At 36.6% G+C, this 20,827-nt stretch overlaps 1 protein-coding gene across 1 annotated transcript in view; it reads left to right on the top strand.

Moving 5' to 3' along the window:
- The window catches only part of DOCK2 (dedicator of cytokinesis 2), a gene marked incomplete at both ends in the record, with an annotated part of 201,114 nt that overhangs the window by 37,510 nt on the left and 142,777 nt on the right, over window positions 1-20,827 (top strand). The window contains 4 exons of the mRNA XM_082006288.1: window positions 629-763; window positions 4,369-4,477; window positions 15,022-15,092; window positions 15,769-15,875. Coding sequence (XP_081862414.1) covers window positions 629-763; window positions 4,369-4,477; window positions 15,022-15,092; window positions 15,769-15,875 — 422 coding nt within the window. The remainder of the gene's footprint in view (window positions 1-628; window positions 764-4,368; window positions 4,478-15,021; window positions 15,093-15,768; window positions 15,876-20,827) is intronic.

Genomic DNA, 20,827 nt, shown 5'->3' with positions numbered 1-20,827 from the left:
ATGTAAGGAAAAAAACCACCACCCTTAATTCAGTTCCTATTATGGCTACATTAAGATGAAGATCGCATCATTAATATTAGTTTATTCATTTAAGATGAAACTATAACTATCAATTAAGGGACTTATTTTTAGATGAGCTTTTGCACTTCTTTAGCAGGTTGTGTGTTTAGCAAAAAATTGCCTTTGGATACAAAATAAGGAAGTGTTTAAATAAAATATATACTTTTAAGCAGATACTGCCAAGTAACAGAATATGGTACTATTTAGATGCAGTTAATTTAGAGCCATGTTGGTGTGTTTATTCGCTGCTTAATATAGGTAGGCAGAAGGAACATTTTGTGTTATCTTGTGCATGTATATTATAAACTTCTGTAGAAGTGCTTCTAGGATTGTGTAAAGTTATGCTGCTCTTTCGAGATTTCAGGTTGCTTGCTTGTGCAGTTAAGATTATTTGCTCCTCATTTGCTTATGCTGATAGAATTTATGCAACAGAAATGCAAAAATACATGCAGTACATTTTTGTTGTGTGTGCTTGACTAAGCAGAAACATTTATTTAGAGTAGCCAAACAAGTTCAAGAAATTAATTTAAAAAGAAAAGATTATTTTAAAAATGTTTTTTAATTTCAGGAAATTAATGACGGTTCTGAAGACTTATTTGGATACCTCCAGCCGAGGGGAGCAATGTGAACCTATCCTAAGAACTCTGAAAGCATTGGAATATGTTTTCAAGTTCATTGTTAGATCGAGGACATTATTTTCACAGTAAGTACCCCAGCTGTTGCCATTTAACTAGCAGTCCAATGTCAGAAACAGAAGTAGACCTGAGAAAGAGGAAAAAATTGATTTCAGAACAGAACTGTATTTTTTGTTTTCAGGAATAAAAAAATAAAAGCTGGCAACTGGCCTGAAATACAGACATTGCTGGGATATTTTTTGGACAGGGAATCTTCAAAAATGTGATTTCTGATTCATAGTGTAAGTTCCAGAGACCCCATGGCAAATGAATGGCCAAATGTTGTGACAGATGGCTTGAAGCTGGATGCCTGTACTTGAGACCATGGTGTTCAGCAGCTCAGAGTGTGCATAGAACAGTGTAATTTTTGGTAATCATTGTCTGAATTTAGAGTTTCACATCTCCAGTTAAGGAATTTATAGGTAAGATTCAATGGACTATGTACATATAGCTCAAGCAAACAGATGGGGTGTAATACTTACAAGTGGTATTCAGGTTTAGGGAAAAGGGAGATAGGGAGAATGAAGATGAAAGCTGGAAGGAGGGAAAACTACACTACATTAACTGTGTCTCCCACTTCCTCCCCTAGCCCTTAAGTACTCTTACCATATCCCATGGACCCCATCCACATCCTGTAGTTCCTATCTTCTTTTCCGCTTCATCTTTTTCTACTTACCCGTAGCTGGTTTCCCCCAACACTTGTTCTGTTGTCCCTCTGCTACATGGCTGAAGGAATGCAGTGGCGCAAGATACGCAGTGGTCAATTCAAGACTATAGGTAGACCGAGTGGTTGGATGTTATGTGTGTCATTGGCAGTCAACAGAACAGAATAGTGTTCTGTTTTATCTGTCTCTTGCTCAGTGAGGCTCTAATACAATTTTTCTGTTATTCCACTGCCTATTTTTTAAAAAAAATCCATGTAGGTTTACAGTTTTGTAAAATCAAGTATATGTGACGAATTATGACATTTTGATTGAAGTACAAAAAGATTCAGAAGTTATTTGTGCATTGGGCAGTCTGTGGTAAACTGGCTTATTGCAATATGTTGCACATGGAAGTGATTAGGTATACATACCTACTCCTTTTAGTTTTCCTTACGAATGCCTTAGCGGGAAGTCTGGAACTCTAAATTCAGTTGGATAATTATTACCACAGGCGGTAATAACTCTTGCAAATGGTAGCCTCTGGCAAAAATAACCAAACAGGGAACAGTATCATCTGATACTGTGTATTCATCTGTAGCTGTTGTGATCTGATGTTATGCAGTCAATTTCCTGTTCTCAGACTGGTCATGAAAAAGAATTAAAAATGGATTGATGTATTGTCTTCCCATGAGAAAAGTTAGGATTTATGATTAGAGTACTTCACTTTCAAGGGTTGGGATTAGCCTTCTTGGAGACAAATATTTTGAATTAATGGAGCTGAAACAGAACTTTAGATCATTCTCTCATTAATTTGAAGGGCTGCTTAAGAAACTAAGATGCCTTGTTGAAAAGTAAGAGACATTGCAAAGTGAAAATTGTGTAGGAAAGATGAATAATGACTTCTAATGTCAGACATAAAATGGGAGACTTTTTTTATCCCATTGTCAGGCACATACATTGAAGATAACAGAGTTCCACTGTAATTTGCATTCATTCAATCCTGTTGCAGGTATAGAGATGTAATGAAAACAAAATTTTTTTTATGCCAGTCAGCTGAACTAAGGTTAAGTCTTGCAACTGTTTGTTCAGTGACTATGTTTTGTAGAAAGGTCATATATATTAGCCAAAGGTTAATACATAATACAGACTTTGAAAACATGAAATGTTTGCTTTCCTCCTTTCATTGGCCTAAGGTTATTTTTAATGGTGCAATTCATGTACGTCGTTGTGATGAAGTTGTTTCCAAAGTAAATAACTAGTCATCTTTTAAAATTTGCTTTCAGAACAAGTGATTTTAATTGAAATTTAACACAGAAAATGATGTCTAAATGGAAGCTAGATGGTGAGTCAGGAAATAGAATTATCATTCTACCTGGCTTAAATTAGTCCTGGTGTAAATTTAAAAAGCATGTTTAATGCATGTTGTGTGATGCTTCAGCCTCCCCCTTTGCCCCACAGGTTTGGTCAAGAAAGCTTCAAATTTCCCCTTGCTTAAAAAATAGGTTTAAGAAACTTCATTTACTTTTGCAGCAATGTATAGTCAATAAAAGCTGTATCAGTGCATTAGCCAAATATCTAATAAATAGTTAGACTGAGCCGACAGTCACGTTGTTATAACTTAAATGTACTTCAATCCCATTGAAAAATAATTTTAAATAGCCCTCACATGCCACAAACTCCAGTATGTTAAAAAAAATTAATCAAAAACCAAGCTCCTAAAATACCACTTGATAATTAACAAGGTTACTTTTCTATGTAAATGCGCTTGTACTAAAACGTACTTGTTTCAAGATGCATTTCACATCTAAGTTTTTCTGATGTGTATTTTTTATAAAGCTATCACACCTCAATAGGGGTGTACCTCAAGTAGTGTGCGTCTCGTGTGTGTTGTATGCATGTATGTATAATTTTTTTTTTCCCCCTCTAGACAATGTTTTGGACCTTGGGGCTTCATTCCAATAACTGACTTAAATCTCAGTGACAAGCATTGACCTAAATAGTGCAGAGGCTGTGGGCCTGAATAGTGTACCTCTCAGTGTTTTCCTTTCCTCAAGGCTTCTTCCCAGTCACTGTATGAATAGCAGTTTTGATTTTTTTTTTTTTTTTGTTCCCCCCTTGCTGTAGCCAAAAGCTCTTAATTTGCCTTTAGTTCTCTTAAGGACTTAAGTTTCAAGTTGAAAAGAAAAGCACGTGACACTGGAATACATGACTTGAAAAAGAGGGTTTTTTTTCTCCTCTGATAGAGAAGGCAAGTACATTGGAGGAGCAGCGTATAGTTCACAGTATCCTACACACATTTCAGGCTTCTCTCATTGCCTTGGCTTTTCTCTTAGCTTGTTTTTCTTTGACTTTTGACAGCTGTTTCAGTTGGCTAATTTAACATGTCACCAGTGGTTTTTTTACTGTTTATGTAAGCAATATTTTGTATTAATAGCTGGTATGAACAGTACAGCAAAGGTAATCTGGAAGATTCAAACTTGAGGACAGGGAATGAAGAAATGGTGGTGTGAGCTTAATTTAAATGTACTTTTAAACTTTTAAGCATCAAGTAGAGACTTTTTTCAAAAAGCAGACTGGTTAACGGGGACAGTAAAAATAGCTATTTGAAAAAGTTGCAATAATGGCAGAAGAAAGAAACATTGATAATATGTAAAAAAAAAAAATCCTAGAGTAGCTCAGTTGTGGGGGGGAAAAAAAGCACAAAACTTTTTTGCATATGTCACTTCAACATGACATTTTTTATAAGCTCAGATTTGAGATGTGCAATTCTTTAGAGGCTTTTAAAAAACCTGAAAATGCTTATATTGTGTTCAAGCTGAAGAATTTCTACACAATACAATGAATAGCAGATACAACCCATTGGTGAAATATCTATGTACATAATATTGGATCAACTTACAGAATTTATTTTTATGGTGATGTTTAATCTGGTACATTTAGGACTATGAAACTTTCTGACTGAAAGGATAACCCAGTGCATCTCCCAACAGGTTATATGAAGGCAAAGAACAAACAGAATTTGAAGAATCTGTGAGGAGACTCTTTGAATCCATCAACAACCTGATGAAAAGCCAACATAAAACTGCCATTTTGTTGCAGGTTGGTGTGTGCTTGCACACAAGTTGGTTTTGTTTTTTTATATGGATTTGGTTTGTGGGCTTTTTGGTTTTGCTCTTTTTAAATTGACAAAAAGACACTCTTAGGAAATGTATCCTTTGTGTCTCTTTTGTAATTCCCCTTTATTGGAAGACTGAGTTGTCTAATCTTAAAGTTTGAAGCCTAGTTTGAAAAGGTTATGAGAAAATACGTTTCTATGATTTTATGTAGTGAGTGAAAGAACCAAAACACAGATGCTGGTATCTTTCAAGGAATCTAATGAAGTAAAGCCTGCAGTGGGAGCTGAATGTTTAATTCCTGAGTTTCTTCAGATAATGCTAATAAACAGGGAGCTTAGTTTGAAAAGTAAACTTTATAGTATCAGCTTTCTGGAGGTATATTATTTAAACAACTGGAAATAGGATCAAAGTTTCCCATTCATGTCAGTGTTAGTTACTCTAACACTTTGAATCTGATTTTTTAAGAAAACTGGAAGAGAAGGAGCTATTAAGATCATTAATATCAAATGATTGGTATGTAGTTCTGTACTAAAATAGAAAACTATCAAGGCTTCCTATAAAGTAGGAAGCAGAAGATTTTAATGGACAACTGCAATGTTGATGCTTCATACATTCTTCATTATAAACTCATTGTATTTGTTGGGCTTGACTTTTCCTCTGGTTCTGTGTTTTGATTCCCTTTGCTATGACTTATACTAGAAGTGGAAGCCAGTGCAGAATTCGATCGTGAATAGATCCTCACATCTTGAGTTTTGTATTGTCTGACACTTCGCATGGAGTGTTAATGTGCAACTGCAAAAGAGCTAAAACAGTAAATGCTACTATAATTGTATAATACTGTGATTCTACTAATAATATAATATATATAATATATATTATATACTTATAATTCTCTAAATGCATTTGAAAACAATTCAGATACTCTCTGTTGTTATTTGACAATTCTGTGGAGGCCTTCCTGGGAATAGTTTATAGATTTGAAAGACACTGCATCAGAAGCAGGAAAAACTTTGGAAGAAGAAAAAAAGTCTGTACTATAAAGTAGTACTGAAAGAGATCGTTTATATAATAATGTTTTTTCTTGTGGTACTTGTACTTTATTAATATGTTAATTAACGAATAGATCTTGGAGGCTTTTGTGCTCTTCAGGAGAGGCACGTCACTGCATGCCTCCCTACCTTAATCTCAAAATGGTTTTGTGGGATTGTCCATCTGTGTTGCCTTTAATGAGCAGGGCAGTTTCTTCTTGAGAGTGACAAGAAATAGTTGTAGAAGACTGTTTTTCTTCCTTAATGGTTGCTGGGACACATGAATGGGTTTGCAAGTGGCAATGCTGACTCTGAAACAGCTGATGGGTGTGTTTAAAACCAGGTGGTATTGTTACCGGTTACAGTGTGGCACTGGATTTGCTGATGAATGTTACTTGTGCTTATTGTGATTCCCATATTTCCATATTTAATGCTAGCTCTTAATATTACACCTGTGTAGCAAAAATTTAATGTCTTTGCTGCTCTTGAGAAATAGCAGAACCTTGAAAATCCAGCTGAGCCTCTCGTAGCAGGACTAAACAAAAGATGTCTATGCTAACTTTACTGAGCATGTACACATGTTTTGAAGGTAGACTAGCTATTTAACAGTTATGCTTTGGTCAATACCATTTTAAACATGAATATTTTGGTTTTATAATAAGTGCTGTCAGTTGTAAAAAATGGATTGTATTTATTGGTAACCATGAAGCAGTAGTGGGCTTTTAAGTATCTAAATCAGCACTAGCTACTCGTAAGTTTTCATTTTAGCCGAAACTTTTCATGGCAGATCTGAGATACTGCTTTTGCAGTTGTCCCCACTACTGATAACTTCGCTGTTGTCCTCACTATAACTCATACAGACGTATTTATGAAAGAAACCTACCAAGAGGTTGCTTTACATACAGTAAATAAAAGCTACTGCATTAATGTTATTAAATTCCAGTAGGAGAGGCATGGAATGACAAGTGTCCCGCTGTAGTTTAGTTCCTGCCAATGGAAATAAGTTTGGGCAGAAGGGTCAGAATAAAATTTTAAAAACCCCATCCTAAACTCCATAGGTATGTCAGTCATAGTTTTTCTGTGCCTGTTTGGAGGAGAATTCTATAACGATACTTGAGACTTCTGCTCTTGTAGGTGGATATGAGTTGTCCATAACAGACCAGAAAAATTGAGATAATTTCTGCACTGGGAAGAATGGAGCAGAAAGGGGTAGAAATAAATTTGTAAGTCTGCCTCTGCCTAAAACCAACACTGATTTCCTTCCCCCTAGCCTCCATATTAGTTTTGGGATGACAGTGAGATAGATGTTGTAGTAGGATGAAGTTAACTTTGCAGGGCAAGGGACAGGTGGTTGTTTAGATTGTTTTAGTTTTTGTTTTTTAGGATTGTTGTTTAGGTTGTTTAGTCCTGTGTATTGCCAATACACAGGACTCCATAGGTGTTTTACCTTGCATACCCAGAGAGGAAAGTTCACAGAGACTATTGGAAAAATAGACAAATAATCAGAATATCAAAATAGCCTTAAACCTGTCACACTTGAAATTATCATTGATGTGAATTAAAGTGGAACAGAGATTGATACGATCAACTGAATTAGTCCAAATGGATTACACTCTGAAGACAACAGAGAAGAAAGTTTTAGGAGTCCTGAAGAAAGTTAAAGTAATTGGGTTTCTCAAGATATTGCAACTTAAAATGAACTAGTTTGCAGAGCCTTAGAATGGTAATTCTTAACTCTTATTTCACCCTTGGTTGTTCAAATACCTATGAGGTTTAGCTTTAGAAGATTTAAAGAATTATTTTGAAACCTGAAATGTATGTTGCTGTCTGCTAGTGATTTTTTTTTTTTTTTAAACTTTGAACTCAGTATTTTAGTCAGTTGCAATTTCCCAGTAATTTTTATTGTTAGCAATCATACTTAGACTTGTGTGGAATATTAATTCAGTCAGAAAAAAATTGTTTATAAAATTACATGTCATATGAAGCAGCCTAGTCAGTGCCAGAAGCACTTTATTGTTTCAATTTAACTTTATCTTCTGAGTGATATCCTACTTACTGATCCGTTACATGCTGCATAAATTTACAAAAAGTTAAAAATCTAGCTTTTCATTCTCTTGTTCTAATGTTGGCTGAAGTGGCTAGATGCTTTGACTTCTTTTATTGCCAGAGCTTTGAGAAGGGTAGATACCTGATTCTGTTCTGTAGTACTGTTTATATAAGCTTTGAACAACTGAAAGCTGTATTGTTAATTTATTGTTCGTAAACTGGAAAGGTACACGTAAATCCAAACTAGCTTTTTCATTTTTACTTTTGGAATTGTTGAAGTGTCGTGGTTTAGCCCCAGCCGGCAACTAAGCACCACGCAGCCGCTCACTCACTCCCCCTCCCACAGTGGGACGGGGGAGAGAATTAGGAAAAACCTCGTGGGTTGAGATAAACATGGTTTAATAGGACAGAAAGAAAGAAGGAAACAACAATGATAATACCAACAAAGGAATGTACAAGAACAAGTGATGCCCAATACAGCAATTGCTCACCACCCGGCCATCGACAGCCCGTCCCCAAGCAGCGATTTCTGCCCCCCGGCCAACTCCAGTTTATGTACTGGGCATGACGTCGGATGGTAGGGAATATCTCTTTGGCCAGCCTGGGTCACTGTCCCGGCTGTGTCCCCTCCCAGCTCCCCGTGCACCCCCAACCTCCTTGCTGGCAGGCCAGCACGAGAAGCTGGACTGTCCTTGACTGCTCAGCAACAACCCAAAACATCAGCACATTATCAACAGTTTGTCATCCCAAATCCAAAACACAGTCTCACACCAGCTTCTGTGAAGAAAACCAGCTCTATCCTGGCTGAAACCAGGACATGAAGTTACTTCTTTTCTTTAAAGATACAGACAGAATGCTTCTCAACTTCAGCATCTCATGAAGTCATTTTATTGCAGTTAGGATTATAATTTCAATATCCTAACTTTTCTGATGCAGAGCATGTTTGAAAGCAACCTTATGAACTGGAGAGTGACCTGTTTTCAGGTCCTGACATGTTACTTTGTAAAGGGATTGCTACTTGTAGGCAAGATGGGGAATGTTACCAATTCACTAGAATGAGCGTCAGTGTGGATGTGAAGGGAAAGGATTCCTCCTTTTGAGAGACTTTTCTCAGATTTTTCTTTTAGCTATTTAAAACAATCACTTAAGAACTTTTATTGACTTATTGGTGGTGGTACTGATCTTCCTAGATAATAGACTTAAAACTTTTTTCTAATGTATTTTGGCATCAATGATGTTACAGCTCTGTTTAACTTATCAGTTGCTTTTCTGTAGCCATTGCTGATGAATTTTTGTAGCTTTTAGAAATAGTTTTTCCTACAGTCTGTACTTTTGAGGATAGACTTTTTAAAATCTGGAAACCTGGAAATAAATTTCCAGAACCTGCAAATAGTTTGGTAAAGGGAGAGTGTGGCGGTGAGGGGCAGTAGGGAGGTATTGGTACCTTCTTTCCTTTCTCTTAGCTCTCAGGGCAAAACGATGATTTTCTGCAGTTATGTTTTCTGTCTCTGTAAATCAACTTATGTTTCTGGGGAATGAAGTCTGATGAATTATTTTTAAATTTGAGATTATGTGTTTTTAGAACGTTGTACTGTTGATGTTTGATTTGTAGTCTGTGCATGTGCCCTTTCATTGACAAGCTTGTGCTCCCAACCTCAAACTACAAATGAAGCCTCAGATTCTTTTCCAAAAACTGTTCTGTCTGCCAGTTGACACATCCCATTTGACCTACAGATGGTCTTGTCTGTTGCAAATGTCAGCTATATCCAGCTTGTTCTTAGGCACTGATTTTTAGAAAGTAGTACTCCCAATTCTATGCATGTTTTCAGGAACCTTATATGACACATTCTCTAAGGTCATGGAAACGTAGGAATAAGAAGTTGCCTGTGAGCGTCGAAAAGTATGAAAATAATGTAACATGAAGATGCTACCTTTTCCCTCTTATCCTTTCCCACACGTTTTTGACACATCCATAGTGCTGCAGCAGATTACAAGAATGTAAAACGGTACAGACATACATACATTACTTCTGAGAGAATAAGGCTAGAAAGGTACTGACCAGAGGTGATTTGATTGCGGTGTACAATAGGGGATGGCATAGTAGCTTTTTAAAGTTGCCTTGATAGCAAATAAAATTAGACTAAGAAACAGAGTACAGATGATTTCTTAGTATGTTCTTTTCATCTAATGGTTACTTGAATTTCATACATATGTATAATGTAATGTTGCAAAAGAGGGCAACTAAGAAAATAAGCTTGGTCAGGAGTAAAGGTTAAAATAAATTTAACAGTATATTGTATATGTATGAAATAATTTTCTGCAATGCTCTGGGTTTATCTGTATCCTGCTTAAAACATTAATCTCTAAGGCCGTCTGAAGAATGCAGAGCATCTTGTACTGCTTACTAAGAGACTTTTATGACTTCATTAAGGGCAGTGCTCAGTTGTGTCCATAGTGCATCATTTGAAGCAATTATTGCAAATTAAACTTGGAAGTTTAAAAGAATGCAGGGGATATACTTGTTATTGTACTTCAGTTGGTCCTACAGATCTGCAGAGAAATGATTCCCCTTTCCCTCTTCATACAAGTGCAGAATATGTGGGAAGGCAGACAGCACAATAGACCAAGTGTCAGTGGAGTACTGCTTGAAACATTTTGTGGCCAGTGGTGGGCCCTATCCTTTATCAAACATCTTTCACAGTAACTGTGAATTGGTGTAAAATGAAAATCAGTTGCTGCTCTTGTACAGTATCTTCATGTACTTCATTTGCTGCATGAAGAGCAAGGAACAGCACATTGCTGAAGTGAAACTGGGGCTAGGACGAGTTTCTAGCCCACCACGGGTATCTGTACAGGTGTTTTAAATAGCCCCAGTTTTTCAGTGTCTTATATGTTTAAAAAAAAAAAAAACAACCAACCATCACAGAACCCCCAACTGTTTTCCCCCATCCTAGTTCAAGGAGCTAATAATGGCTAAGTTCAGTAGAAGATACAATCTTTTTGTTGAACTGGCAACACCTTTTAAACACTCCTCTGATCTTCCCAGGGTTGTGTATGAATGTGGGGATGAGATCTGCAGAGGAATGACTTTATCGGAAGGCATCTTAAGCCAGCATTGAGCCAGTTTGAAATACCGTGTACACCCTCGCCACAGACTAAAGTCTTTCTTTTTGAATCAAGACTTGAAGAGTTATCCTTGCGGGGGGCAGGAAAGCAAGCTGTCTACTGCAGTGGAAGCTCAGAGAAATAAAATGATAGCTTTATGGTGTTTAAAAGGTCTAAATGAGAGCCCAAGAAAGTTGTGTTCTGATTGTCTTTATGCTAACCTCCCTACCCCCAATAAAGAAGAGACTAAGTTTTTAACAAAGAGTTTGCTGTGTAGAGATATGGAGATGTATTGAGCCAAGACAGGCTTAATTTAAAGCCTCTTCCTGAGTGGCTGTTTCATCTCTGTTGAACGTTTCGGTATAGAAGCACTGTGATGTTGATAGCTATTGAGGAAACGGGAGACAGCTTCTCATTTACTGACAAAAGCAAAAGCTTATAAAACCATCAGCACACTAAAACTTCAAATCGGTAACTGGAAAGAAAACTACTTCTTCCTTAGTCCTTGTCATTTCAACTGTATATTCACACTTAACATTCTTCCACTGCTGATTGTGGTTCTGATGTGCTTCTCAGTTTCCTGTTGGCCTTGCCATGTTCCGTACATTCCCTCTCACTAGAAATACTTGCGTAGGCTCTACTTTTATGCTGTATGTCTTAATGCACCTGTCATAACTGTCGTCTTATATAATTTGTGTACATAAGTGTGTCTTGAACAAGTTGAAATTTTGATGGTGACGAGTGTGTATTTCAGATGTTCAGCTCATGCATTTGCAATGCCCATTCATAAAGTTTTTGTTTGGACTAATCTTTGTATGTGTTCAAATGATTTTCCTGTTGTTTGAAACCAAGTTATAAAATCTGAGGAAATGTGAATTCTAAAAGTTTGTTAGATGTTTTATTATGTTTTGTGTCTGAGATTCAGTGACTTATTGACTGCATGCAATGTGGTTCTGATAGATACCTATGCGTTGAGTTAGAATTCACTGCACAGGAGACCAAAATGAGATAATATGAGATATAATTTCACCCTTTTTCTTACACCCTTTTTCTGCTTACACCCTTTTTCTTCAGTTAGGAAAGGGATGAAAGTGGTAGAAGAAACTACAGTTGGTCTGTTATAAAAGGATAGCAGGCACGTGGTACTGTGACTTATAACCCTGTTTATTTCATTTTATAAAAATCCAGACCAGCGTGACTGCATCAGATGGAGCACTCGGTTGATGTAGCGTTCCCGTGGCATATCAGCACCTTTTCCCAGTGCCTGTTTTATGATTCAGTTCCAGGTCTTGGTAGGGTTTCTGCTGTCCAGAGAATTGGTCCTGTGAGTTTTTGTGGACTCCAGGTGGTTCTCTAGACCTTTTTTTGTTGTGTAGGTTTAGTAGAATGAAGACTTGGGTCTCATGACTCAAGAAGGCTTTTTGGGCTTTCCTGGCAAACTACTACTTCAGTTTGTTCTACAGGAGAGAAGCATTTGGCTTAGAGGTTAAATTAGGAGTAGTATTGAGCCTGATTCAAATGACAGGAGAATCTTTTGTGACATATAGCCATGCACGTTTTTTAGCAAGATGTAGCTTTTTGCTCTATCCTGCTAAAATCATTGATTTTTGCTGTTTCTTCATAGAAACTGTTGAATTACTTGACAGCAGTGATTTCTGAAACCTGGTATGAGAGATGGACCCTGATTTTATAGTATTATTTTGAAAGCATATAACTGTAAAACCTGAAGTGTTCTCACTTAAAAACAATGCTAGGCCTGTGTCTAGGCAAGCGTAAGTATTCCAGAACTTACCTACATGAGTGCAGTGTAGAACAGTTTCTGATACTTTTTAGAATTAGTGGCTTACTCTAGGTTTAAATAATTTGTTTTACCTTATTTTAACTTAAGTTCTTAAACCCTGTTTGTCCCTTACTATAGTTTAAAATATGTACAGGCTTCAGGGGCTAGTGGAAACTTACTTCTGTCCAGGCCTTTTTAAATTCATTTGGGTTTTGTGCTTTGCCAGTGTAAAACAGAAAGTGTGATCTTTACTGTTTAGTTACAGTTCCTATAAACAAATGACATAAAGCAAGAGTTACTCCTATTTTCAAGGTAAGCAGTGAACTCCACTGTTCTAAGTGAAAAGAAGTTGTGCAATTTCAGCGTGCATTTAATGGATAATGTGTTTAATCGGTCCTGCAGCATACGCCATATTGCCTTGAAGAAAAGAGAGTAAGGGCCTGTGGAATGCGTAGTTTGGGGAGTTGTTCTAATTATTTTACTAACCCTAGGATGTATCATGGGTGGAACACGTCTGTTATGAAAAATAGAGCTATGTCAGTAATAGAGGAATTCATATTACTGTAACTTAGTTATCAGCAAAATGTTAGTAGAAATATACACGCTAAAATTGCACAAGGAAGTAAAATGATTACTACCTCTGTAATTCTCATAATCTGGACCAAGAAGAGGTTAGTCAAACTAAAATGTTGTAAATTGACTCTCTTTACCACGGTTGGATTTATAGCAGCATGCAAATGTAATCGATATGATTATTATTTCTGTTTTCTTCAGTTGTAAGTTTATAATGGCAGCAGGGATTAACTATAGCTTTTTGCTGAGAATTTTTGCACAACAACCAAAAACTGATGCTGTGGTCAGATTTTCAGAGAGGCAAAAATGTTTTTGGCAAGAAGACATTCTGGTTTTCATCTGAAATAAGAACAGAGAAAACAGCTGATTTGTATTAGATAAATAACTATCCTTAGATGTTGTTTCTTTTGGCAGTCAGTGATTGCACAGCATCTTTATCCAGATTTGAACTTCCATGAACTTACTGTAGGTGACCTATTGAAATAGGAAGATGGGAGGGAAGGAAGAGACTGATGTCCTGCTTCAGACCTATATCAGTGTGGCCAGGTTCTCTTTTTTTGACAAATTATGTAGCAGTTTACCAAAAATACTTTTAAAAGCACAGAGTCTATTTTTGCATGGAATTTATTACAGCTCTTGGCCAAGAAGTATTCTTTGGAGTATGCAAAGTATTTGAGACGTACAGGCTTGTTAGTGGGAAGAGTCACAGGTCATTTTGTGAATGTAAAAATCATTGCAGGCAGTTCTTTCTCTAAAGCATAAGTAGAGAAATTAGTGGACAGTGGCCCAGCAAATATTAAATATGTTTTTTGCTTTTTGTTGTAAGACTGGGGACAGACTTTTTAGCAGGGCCTGTTGCAACAGGGCAAGGGGTAATGGTTTTAAACTAAAAGAGGGTAGATTCAGACTAGATGGCAGGGGGCTTGGACTAGGTGACCTTTAATGCTCCCTTCCAACCCAAACTATTATATCATTCTAGATATGAGGAAGAAATTTTTCACGGTGAGGGTGGTGAGACACTGGCACAAGTTGCCCAGAGAGGTGGGAGATGCCCCATCCCTGGAAATGTTCCAGCTCAGGCTGGATGGGGCTCTGAGCAACCTGCTGTGGTTGAAGATGTTCCTGCTCACTGCAGGGGGGTTGGACTAGATGGCCTTTCTAGGTCCCTTCCAACCCAAACTGTTCTGCAGTTGTATGATTTTTCACTATGTTTGCTTTCAAAAGGTATTATAGAGGCTAAATACTTTCAACCTTTACAAAGGAACTTTATGACACTGAGTACTGCAAGTTAGTCTCTAAGGATGTTAGCCTTAAATGTTAGTAATGATTCTGAGCCTGAAAATTACCTGCTTATGTATTCTTGTTCATGTAAGAATAGTAATGTGTCTTTTCTTACCCTTGTTGTCTTTTAAGGTTTGATTATTCCACTGCGCTGGCAAAAATTTTCTCAGAAATTGGTAGATAAAACGTCAGCTATCTCAGCTGTGGATGGTTGGTTAGGGAGATGATGCTTCATGTCATCTATTCCAGGAAGTGTAGTTTTGGGGTGGATAGATGACTCTTATCCTGACTTCTACCTCCTGCATGGTGCATTTCTGGGGTGGAATTGATACAAAGTATGATCGAACAGCTTTGATCAGTGCTTGATTTACGTATTTGTATCATAAAGACAGTCTTCATGGTCTAAAAAAAGAATATGATTTACAAAGACGGTCTTAACTCTTCCAGTGGACTGCAGAGAGAATGTGATGCACTTGGTACTATTGTTTTTAAGTTCCTCTGCATATCCTCAGCATAAGAGCCCTTGTGTGACTAGTACTCTGTGGTGAAATTAATATTCAAATGGGATTTAAAATTTCAGTCTGCAGAAAGAAGTCCAAATTTATCATTGTTTGTTTTTGTATGCATCTGTTTCAGTGGTGTGCGCTGTATAGTTTGTATGATGCACATGCAGATTAACATACAAAAGTAACACGGCCTATATTATCAATACAGGTTGCTGCCTTGAAGTACATACCGTCAGTTCTTCATGATGTTGAAACGGTCTTTGATGCCAAGTTACTGAGGTGAGCTGCTTTTGCACATTTAGTAGCTGTATCACGTGGCGTATACAATGTAACGCTGCTGTAAACAATAAATTATTATTGATCAGCCTAAGTCAACAAAGCCATGCCAGGTTGTACTGATGAAGACAGTCATGGAACTCTGGGGTATGTTTTTAACAGGGAGTTCTCATCTGATGTACATAACGACAGAATTTATTATGCAGGCCCAATACTTAAGCAGTAACTTGGTGAATAAAGTGAATAAGTGAAACAGTCTTATCTTTTTTTTTTCCCTTTTCTTCTCTCCCCACTCCCCGCCTCAAATAAGCCCTATTCCAGAAAAAATAAATCTGGTTTTAACAGTTTGAAATAAGTATCTACCTTTATTTGTCAGGCAAAGTTAAATTGCCTCCACTACACACAAAAATATCTTTATTCCATTGAAAACAATGGGAAGTAATAAACATTTGAAAATATGGCTGAAATGTAGTTCATCCTCATCTTGTTTCTCTTGAATGTTTTCTTTCTAACCTGCTACTGATCTCTTGTCAGTGCTTGTGATACGGTAAATAAATCTAAGTCTTAAAAAGAAAGAAATGTTTAAAAATAGATCATTTTTTGCTCTTTCTGTCTTACTTTACTAACACGTGATTGATTAATCTGTATGATATTTACGACACTTTTCCTTCACATGCAGCCAACTATTATATGAATTTTACACTTGCATTCCACCAGTGAAACTACAGAAACAGAAAGTGCAGTCCATGAAGGAAATAGTGCACAGCAACCTTTTCAAAAAACAAGGTAAATACAAAATGCCTTTAAGGATTAAAATAAATAGGTGTGAAAATGTTAACTGGCTTACATTTTGTGCTATTTATGTTTTAAATTAGGTAAAACTAATACTGAGAGAGTGTGGATGCCAGAAGTCTGACTTCTGGAGAGGATTCACCTCTTTCTACAAGATGGCTATTGTGCAAAGCGTGGCTGCTAGTCTGGAACAAGGAACAGGTGGTTCTCAGAGGAAGTTTTGTGTGTTTTTTGTAGTATATAATGGTTAGGAGGATGGACCCATATATATCCTTCCAACCCATATATATCCTTCCAACCCATTTGTAAGCTCTATAGTGAAATAGGAACATGAAGTGAAACCTTGTGAACACAACTTGTGCTATGTAAGGCCACTGCTTGGGCAGAGAAGAAATGCCTGATTGTGCTGTAGTATAGCTCAGCTGCAATGCAGCATCTCTATTACTAGGTATTACGATGTTTCTTAATCTTTATCAGATCTTAGTGTCTTTCTCCGCTCTCAGAACAGGAGTGATCAATGGTACTGACATGTCTTTATCAGCCTTGTGCTTCGTTTTCCCTCATATTATCACAGAAAGGGAATTTTTGCTGAAGGAGTCCTAACAGAGAAGCCCAGTTTTACATGGTTGACTTGGTCTTCGCTGTTAAGTGTTCTGTCTCCTCTCTTGTGGACCATATGGCTTGCTTCTCTCTCAGCAACTTAATACAGTGTAGATGATCTCCAGAACTTTGAAAGGCGCATGAGCTACACAAATGGATGCATATTTCAGTTTCTGACAATTTATAGATAATGATTCTCACGTCATGCTCATGTCATCCCTCTGTGTTGCGAGGAGAGTGATGTAGTTCTAACTATCTAGGACAGATTAAAATTTGGTTTTATTTTAAGACTTGTGTTGCATTCTATTGAGATGGAAGTGTATATTTTAAACCATAACAATAATTAGCTTTGTGTCTTGTGTTTTGAGATCATTACAGACTTCCTGGACAAAAGCAAGAAAATAACATAGTTGGTTTTACTGTTTATATTGAATTAGATAGTATTTTAACCTATATTTATGTTAATGATTTCATGGTCATGAGCTGTGATTTTTTTTTTTTTTTATTTTTTTTTTTTTAACTATGTGTAAGACTCAAGGTTGCTTGAATCAGTGGAACTTAAGTAGCTATGGTTTGGGTGATCCAAACTATTAAGAGCAGATCCAACTAGTTGATTTTCAAACAGATCTCATTCTGTATTTGCAATTTTTTCCAGTAGTTTATTGTATTTCTGTTTTACAAGTACAGTCTGATATCAATCATTGCATTACCAGTTGCGTTTGCTGCTGCTTCTTCCAAGATCGGAAGTGCCCATCTTATTTTTATCTCTGCTTCTTGTGGCAAGTAGCACTTAGACCAGAAGAAAAAATATCCTCTCACAAAACTGAAAGACTTTTGGGTTAAAATAATGCACTCTCTTGAACTATTGGTCTTACTAGAATTGTCAGTTATCCTGACTGTGTTTAATACTGAGAAATTAAGTGCAAGCTGCAATCTTTTTTTTTGTGCTAGTAATGATCTTCTGTGCAACCTATAGATACATAAGAGACCAGCCTAAACTCTGAGGTTATGAAAGTTTCAGTTCATCTCCAGTAAACCCACTGCTTTGCTATCTGCAAGAACAGTGAGACACCTAAAGCAGCCGGGTAATTCTAGTTCTAATAATATTAGGGATATTGTTTTGATCTGCCTTTTGCTAACTTTTATGCATTTAATTTAGTTTGATATGTTAGTCTCCAGTCAATTACTACTTTTCTGGAAGAAAAACGGAACCTTTTATTGTTCTGTCTCAGAATTTTAGAAGGCAGAGAATAAGAGCAGGCACTGCTATGGAATAACAGTGGTTTGATAATTTTTCTTTAAAGGAACTTGTCGCATTGAAATACATTTGTTACTGTTTGTATATCAGGAGGGTTGGTCAGGGCAACAGATCCCATGCGGTATAATGAAGAATAAAGACCTAATAAAGATTCAGAAGGAAAACAGTTGAGCATACAGTAACCTATGTGCTTCACAGTTCTATTAACTTGCATCTTACTCCTTTTAGTGTACATCCCACTGCTTCTTTCTTCCCTATCCATGTATGCTCCAGAGGAGAGGAGAGTGGGGTCTTGGATTCCAAAGAATCTCCCATTACAGTCTGCTTAGTGTGGTTCTCGTTTCATGTGTTTAACAGGCCTTTCCTTTAGATACGGTCTGGTAACGCAAAATGTTCTGTAACGCTTTTACTGCTTGCAAATAAATAATACTACTAATAGATTGCTGGTTGCTTGTAAATGGAACTTGTCTGATGTCTTGAAATGCACAGCTGATATATCGTGGAAAATGTCTACCTCAGAATATGTTGTGAATAACAAAAAGGGTCTATGTTTTCTGTTTCTATATTTTTCAAGTAATAATGAATAAGAAATTTTACTAAGAGGATTTCTAATTCTGGGGAGCTTTTATAAAAACAGTAAGTGGTGTTTTTTGTATACTCTGACCAGATAATCCATCTTAATTTTTCCCAGACAGGTAGGTAGTGGATTCATTTAGTCTTTAAATTTATACATTAAAAAATGAAATAATGTCTAAAAAACCTCCCTGTGCTATTTTTTGCTAGTATCAAACACCTGACAGCAAAACCAGGCAGCTGAGACCATAAAGGTAGCATGTAATACTTAAACCATTTGCCAGCCTAGCTGCTTTACACGGGATCCTGTATGTCTGAATAGGTCATTGTGACCCAAACTTGCACTAGGAATTGACAGTTAAAGTGTATGCATTTGATAATATGTACAAATTAACAGCTTGTTTGTATGTTTCTGGGGATTACGTATGAAAGATCTGCTTTAAAATGTTTTTACTGTAATAATTGGCATATAATTATATAATAATAATTAGATGCTGCTGTTTTCAGAGGAGGCTGGGGAAATAGATTGATCTCTTTTTAACTATTAGTTTAAAATAAGAGACGGTCCTCTGAAGAAGCAATTGCCCAAAACAGAAAAATCACACAGATGTCATTTTAAAATAAAGCTAAAATATGCCCAGTTTGTTTTAACTTTATCATGACATATTGTTTTAGTAATATCATGACTTATGTCATGATATTATATACCAGACAATATACATTTCAAGATTTTTGTGCTTCAATAAGTTGATCAAGTGACAGAATAAAATGCTTCTTGCTGTTGTTGTCAGGTTCAGGTATGTATAGAAACTACAATTTTCTGTTGTTGTCGTCATCGCCGCGGCTGCCGTTGTTGCTGTTGTTGTTGTTGTTGCCGCCTTGGGGACTGGAGAGAGGGCCAGGCATACCTTTTCACCCTCCTCAGTGCAACCCGGTCAGGTTCAAGTAGACTCTTACAAGTATATTTTCCTTTTCGTGAGACCATTCCATGACAAAGTTGTCATTCGTCTGCCTGGTGTTGGTTTTACTCAGGTGTCTCAAGTATGGTGTTACTCAAGTTTGGGCATTTAGTCCTAGAGTTTCTCTCTTGGATGATGATATAACTTTCCTTTCACTCAACCCACTCCTACATCACTAAGGGCAGAAAATCAACCTTGGGATGATCACAGGGTGGTTTATAGCTAATTGGTATTTTTTATTATTTTGATGATTATTGGTATATTGATTATTTGCATTTATGTTTCATTTTCATATTGCTTGGATTTAAGCATCAAGTTATAATTGCTGCAGGGGACAGTCCACAACATGTTTAAGTGCAGGCACTGAAGGAAGTGAAAAAACCAATACACAATTAAATATCTCCTGATATTATAGTGGTGTGAAAAAGTTTCTGTACTGTGCTATTGTAATTTTGTGCACAGTAAATAGCAAACAAGTCCTTGTTCTTGTACACTGCCATGCTTTAAAATGGAAAATTCTGAAGATGCTTTTTTGCTCTGCATTAAATACAATTGATTCTAAAATGAATTGGGTAGAGAACCAGCTGTGTTGGTAGGGTGTAGACAATGCCTGATTCATTACTCCAAGCAATGAGCTGGAAGGTCGTTTACAACAATGAAAGCATATGTAGTGTATCACAAAATAGGATGGAGCATGATAATTAAGATTGACAACAGTTTCATTAACTAATGTTCACATTTATCTAGAACAGGTAGTATTTTTTTCTGCCATGAATATGCTACACTGCTAATTACAATGTCGTCTATTAATTTTCATGTGTTTCAAATTATCCATTTTCCTTCAGGCTTTAATATTTAGTCTCTTTCCATGTAGTTCATTATAGTTCCAGTTCGATTCATTTACTTCCATCCCCAGGGGTATTGTCTTCACAATTTAATTTTGTTTTAGATACTAGTATTTCTTTTCCTTTACCCATTGATGTTCATAGCATTTTCTAAGGAAGTAGACTTGTTAAAATGTGAAAATGTGTCTCTAAAAAAAAAAAAAAAAGTCAGTGAAATTTGTTTTTATTTAATAAGTTAGACAACCTGAAGTTGGAAGCCTTGAGATAAGGCTGAATTTGTTGGTATGTATTCCCAAGCATTCAAAAGTTTTCACTATAGACTGTCCTAGAATAGAATGCTTTCGTCAGATAGGATGCATGGTCCTGTTGACTGCTACTGTAATTGATCTTCAAAAGCCCCACAGCGCTACAGCACTTTTACAAGCCTTTAAATTAGATTGACAGATTTTGTTTGTTTGTTTGTTTGTTTTGGTTTTGTTTGTGTTTTGGTTTTTTTTTGTTGAGGCATTGATTTCTTGTTCACACTGTAACTATAATACAGTTTAGAGGAGTTATGGTAATTCAGGTGTTTGAGCAGCTGAATGTAGCTTTCAGCTGCTTGTACACTTTCACCATGATGTTTAGAAACATACTGACAGGATGTGTGAGCACATGCACAGACTTTTATCCAGTTTTGTCCTGAGACAATATCATGTCCTTCTTCCTCAGAGG

Source organism: Phaethon aethereus, assembly GCF_964289735.1.
Source record: "Phaethon aethereus genome assembly, chromosome: 14".
Classification (NCBI taxonomy): Eukaryota; Metazoa; Chordata; class Aves; order Phaethontiformes; family Phaethontidae; genus Phaethon; species Phaethon aethereus.
This window is presented reverse-complemented; position numbering and strand designations above follow the sequence as displayed.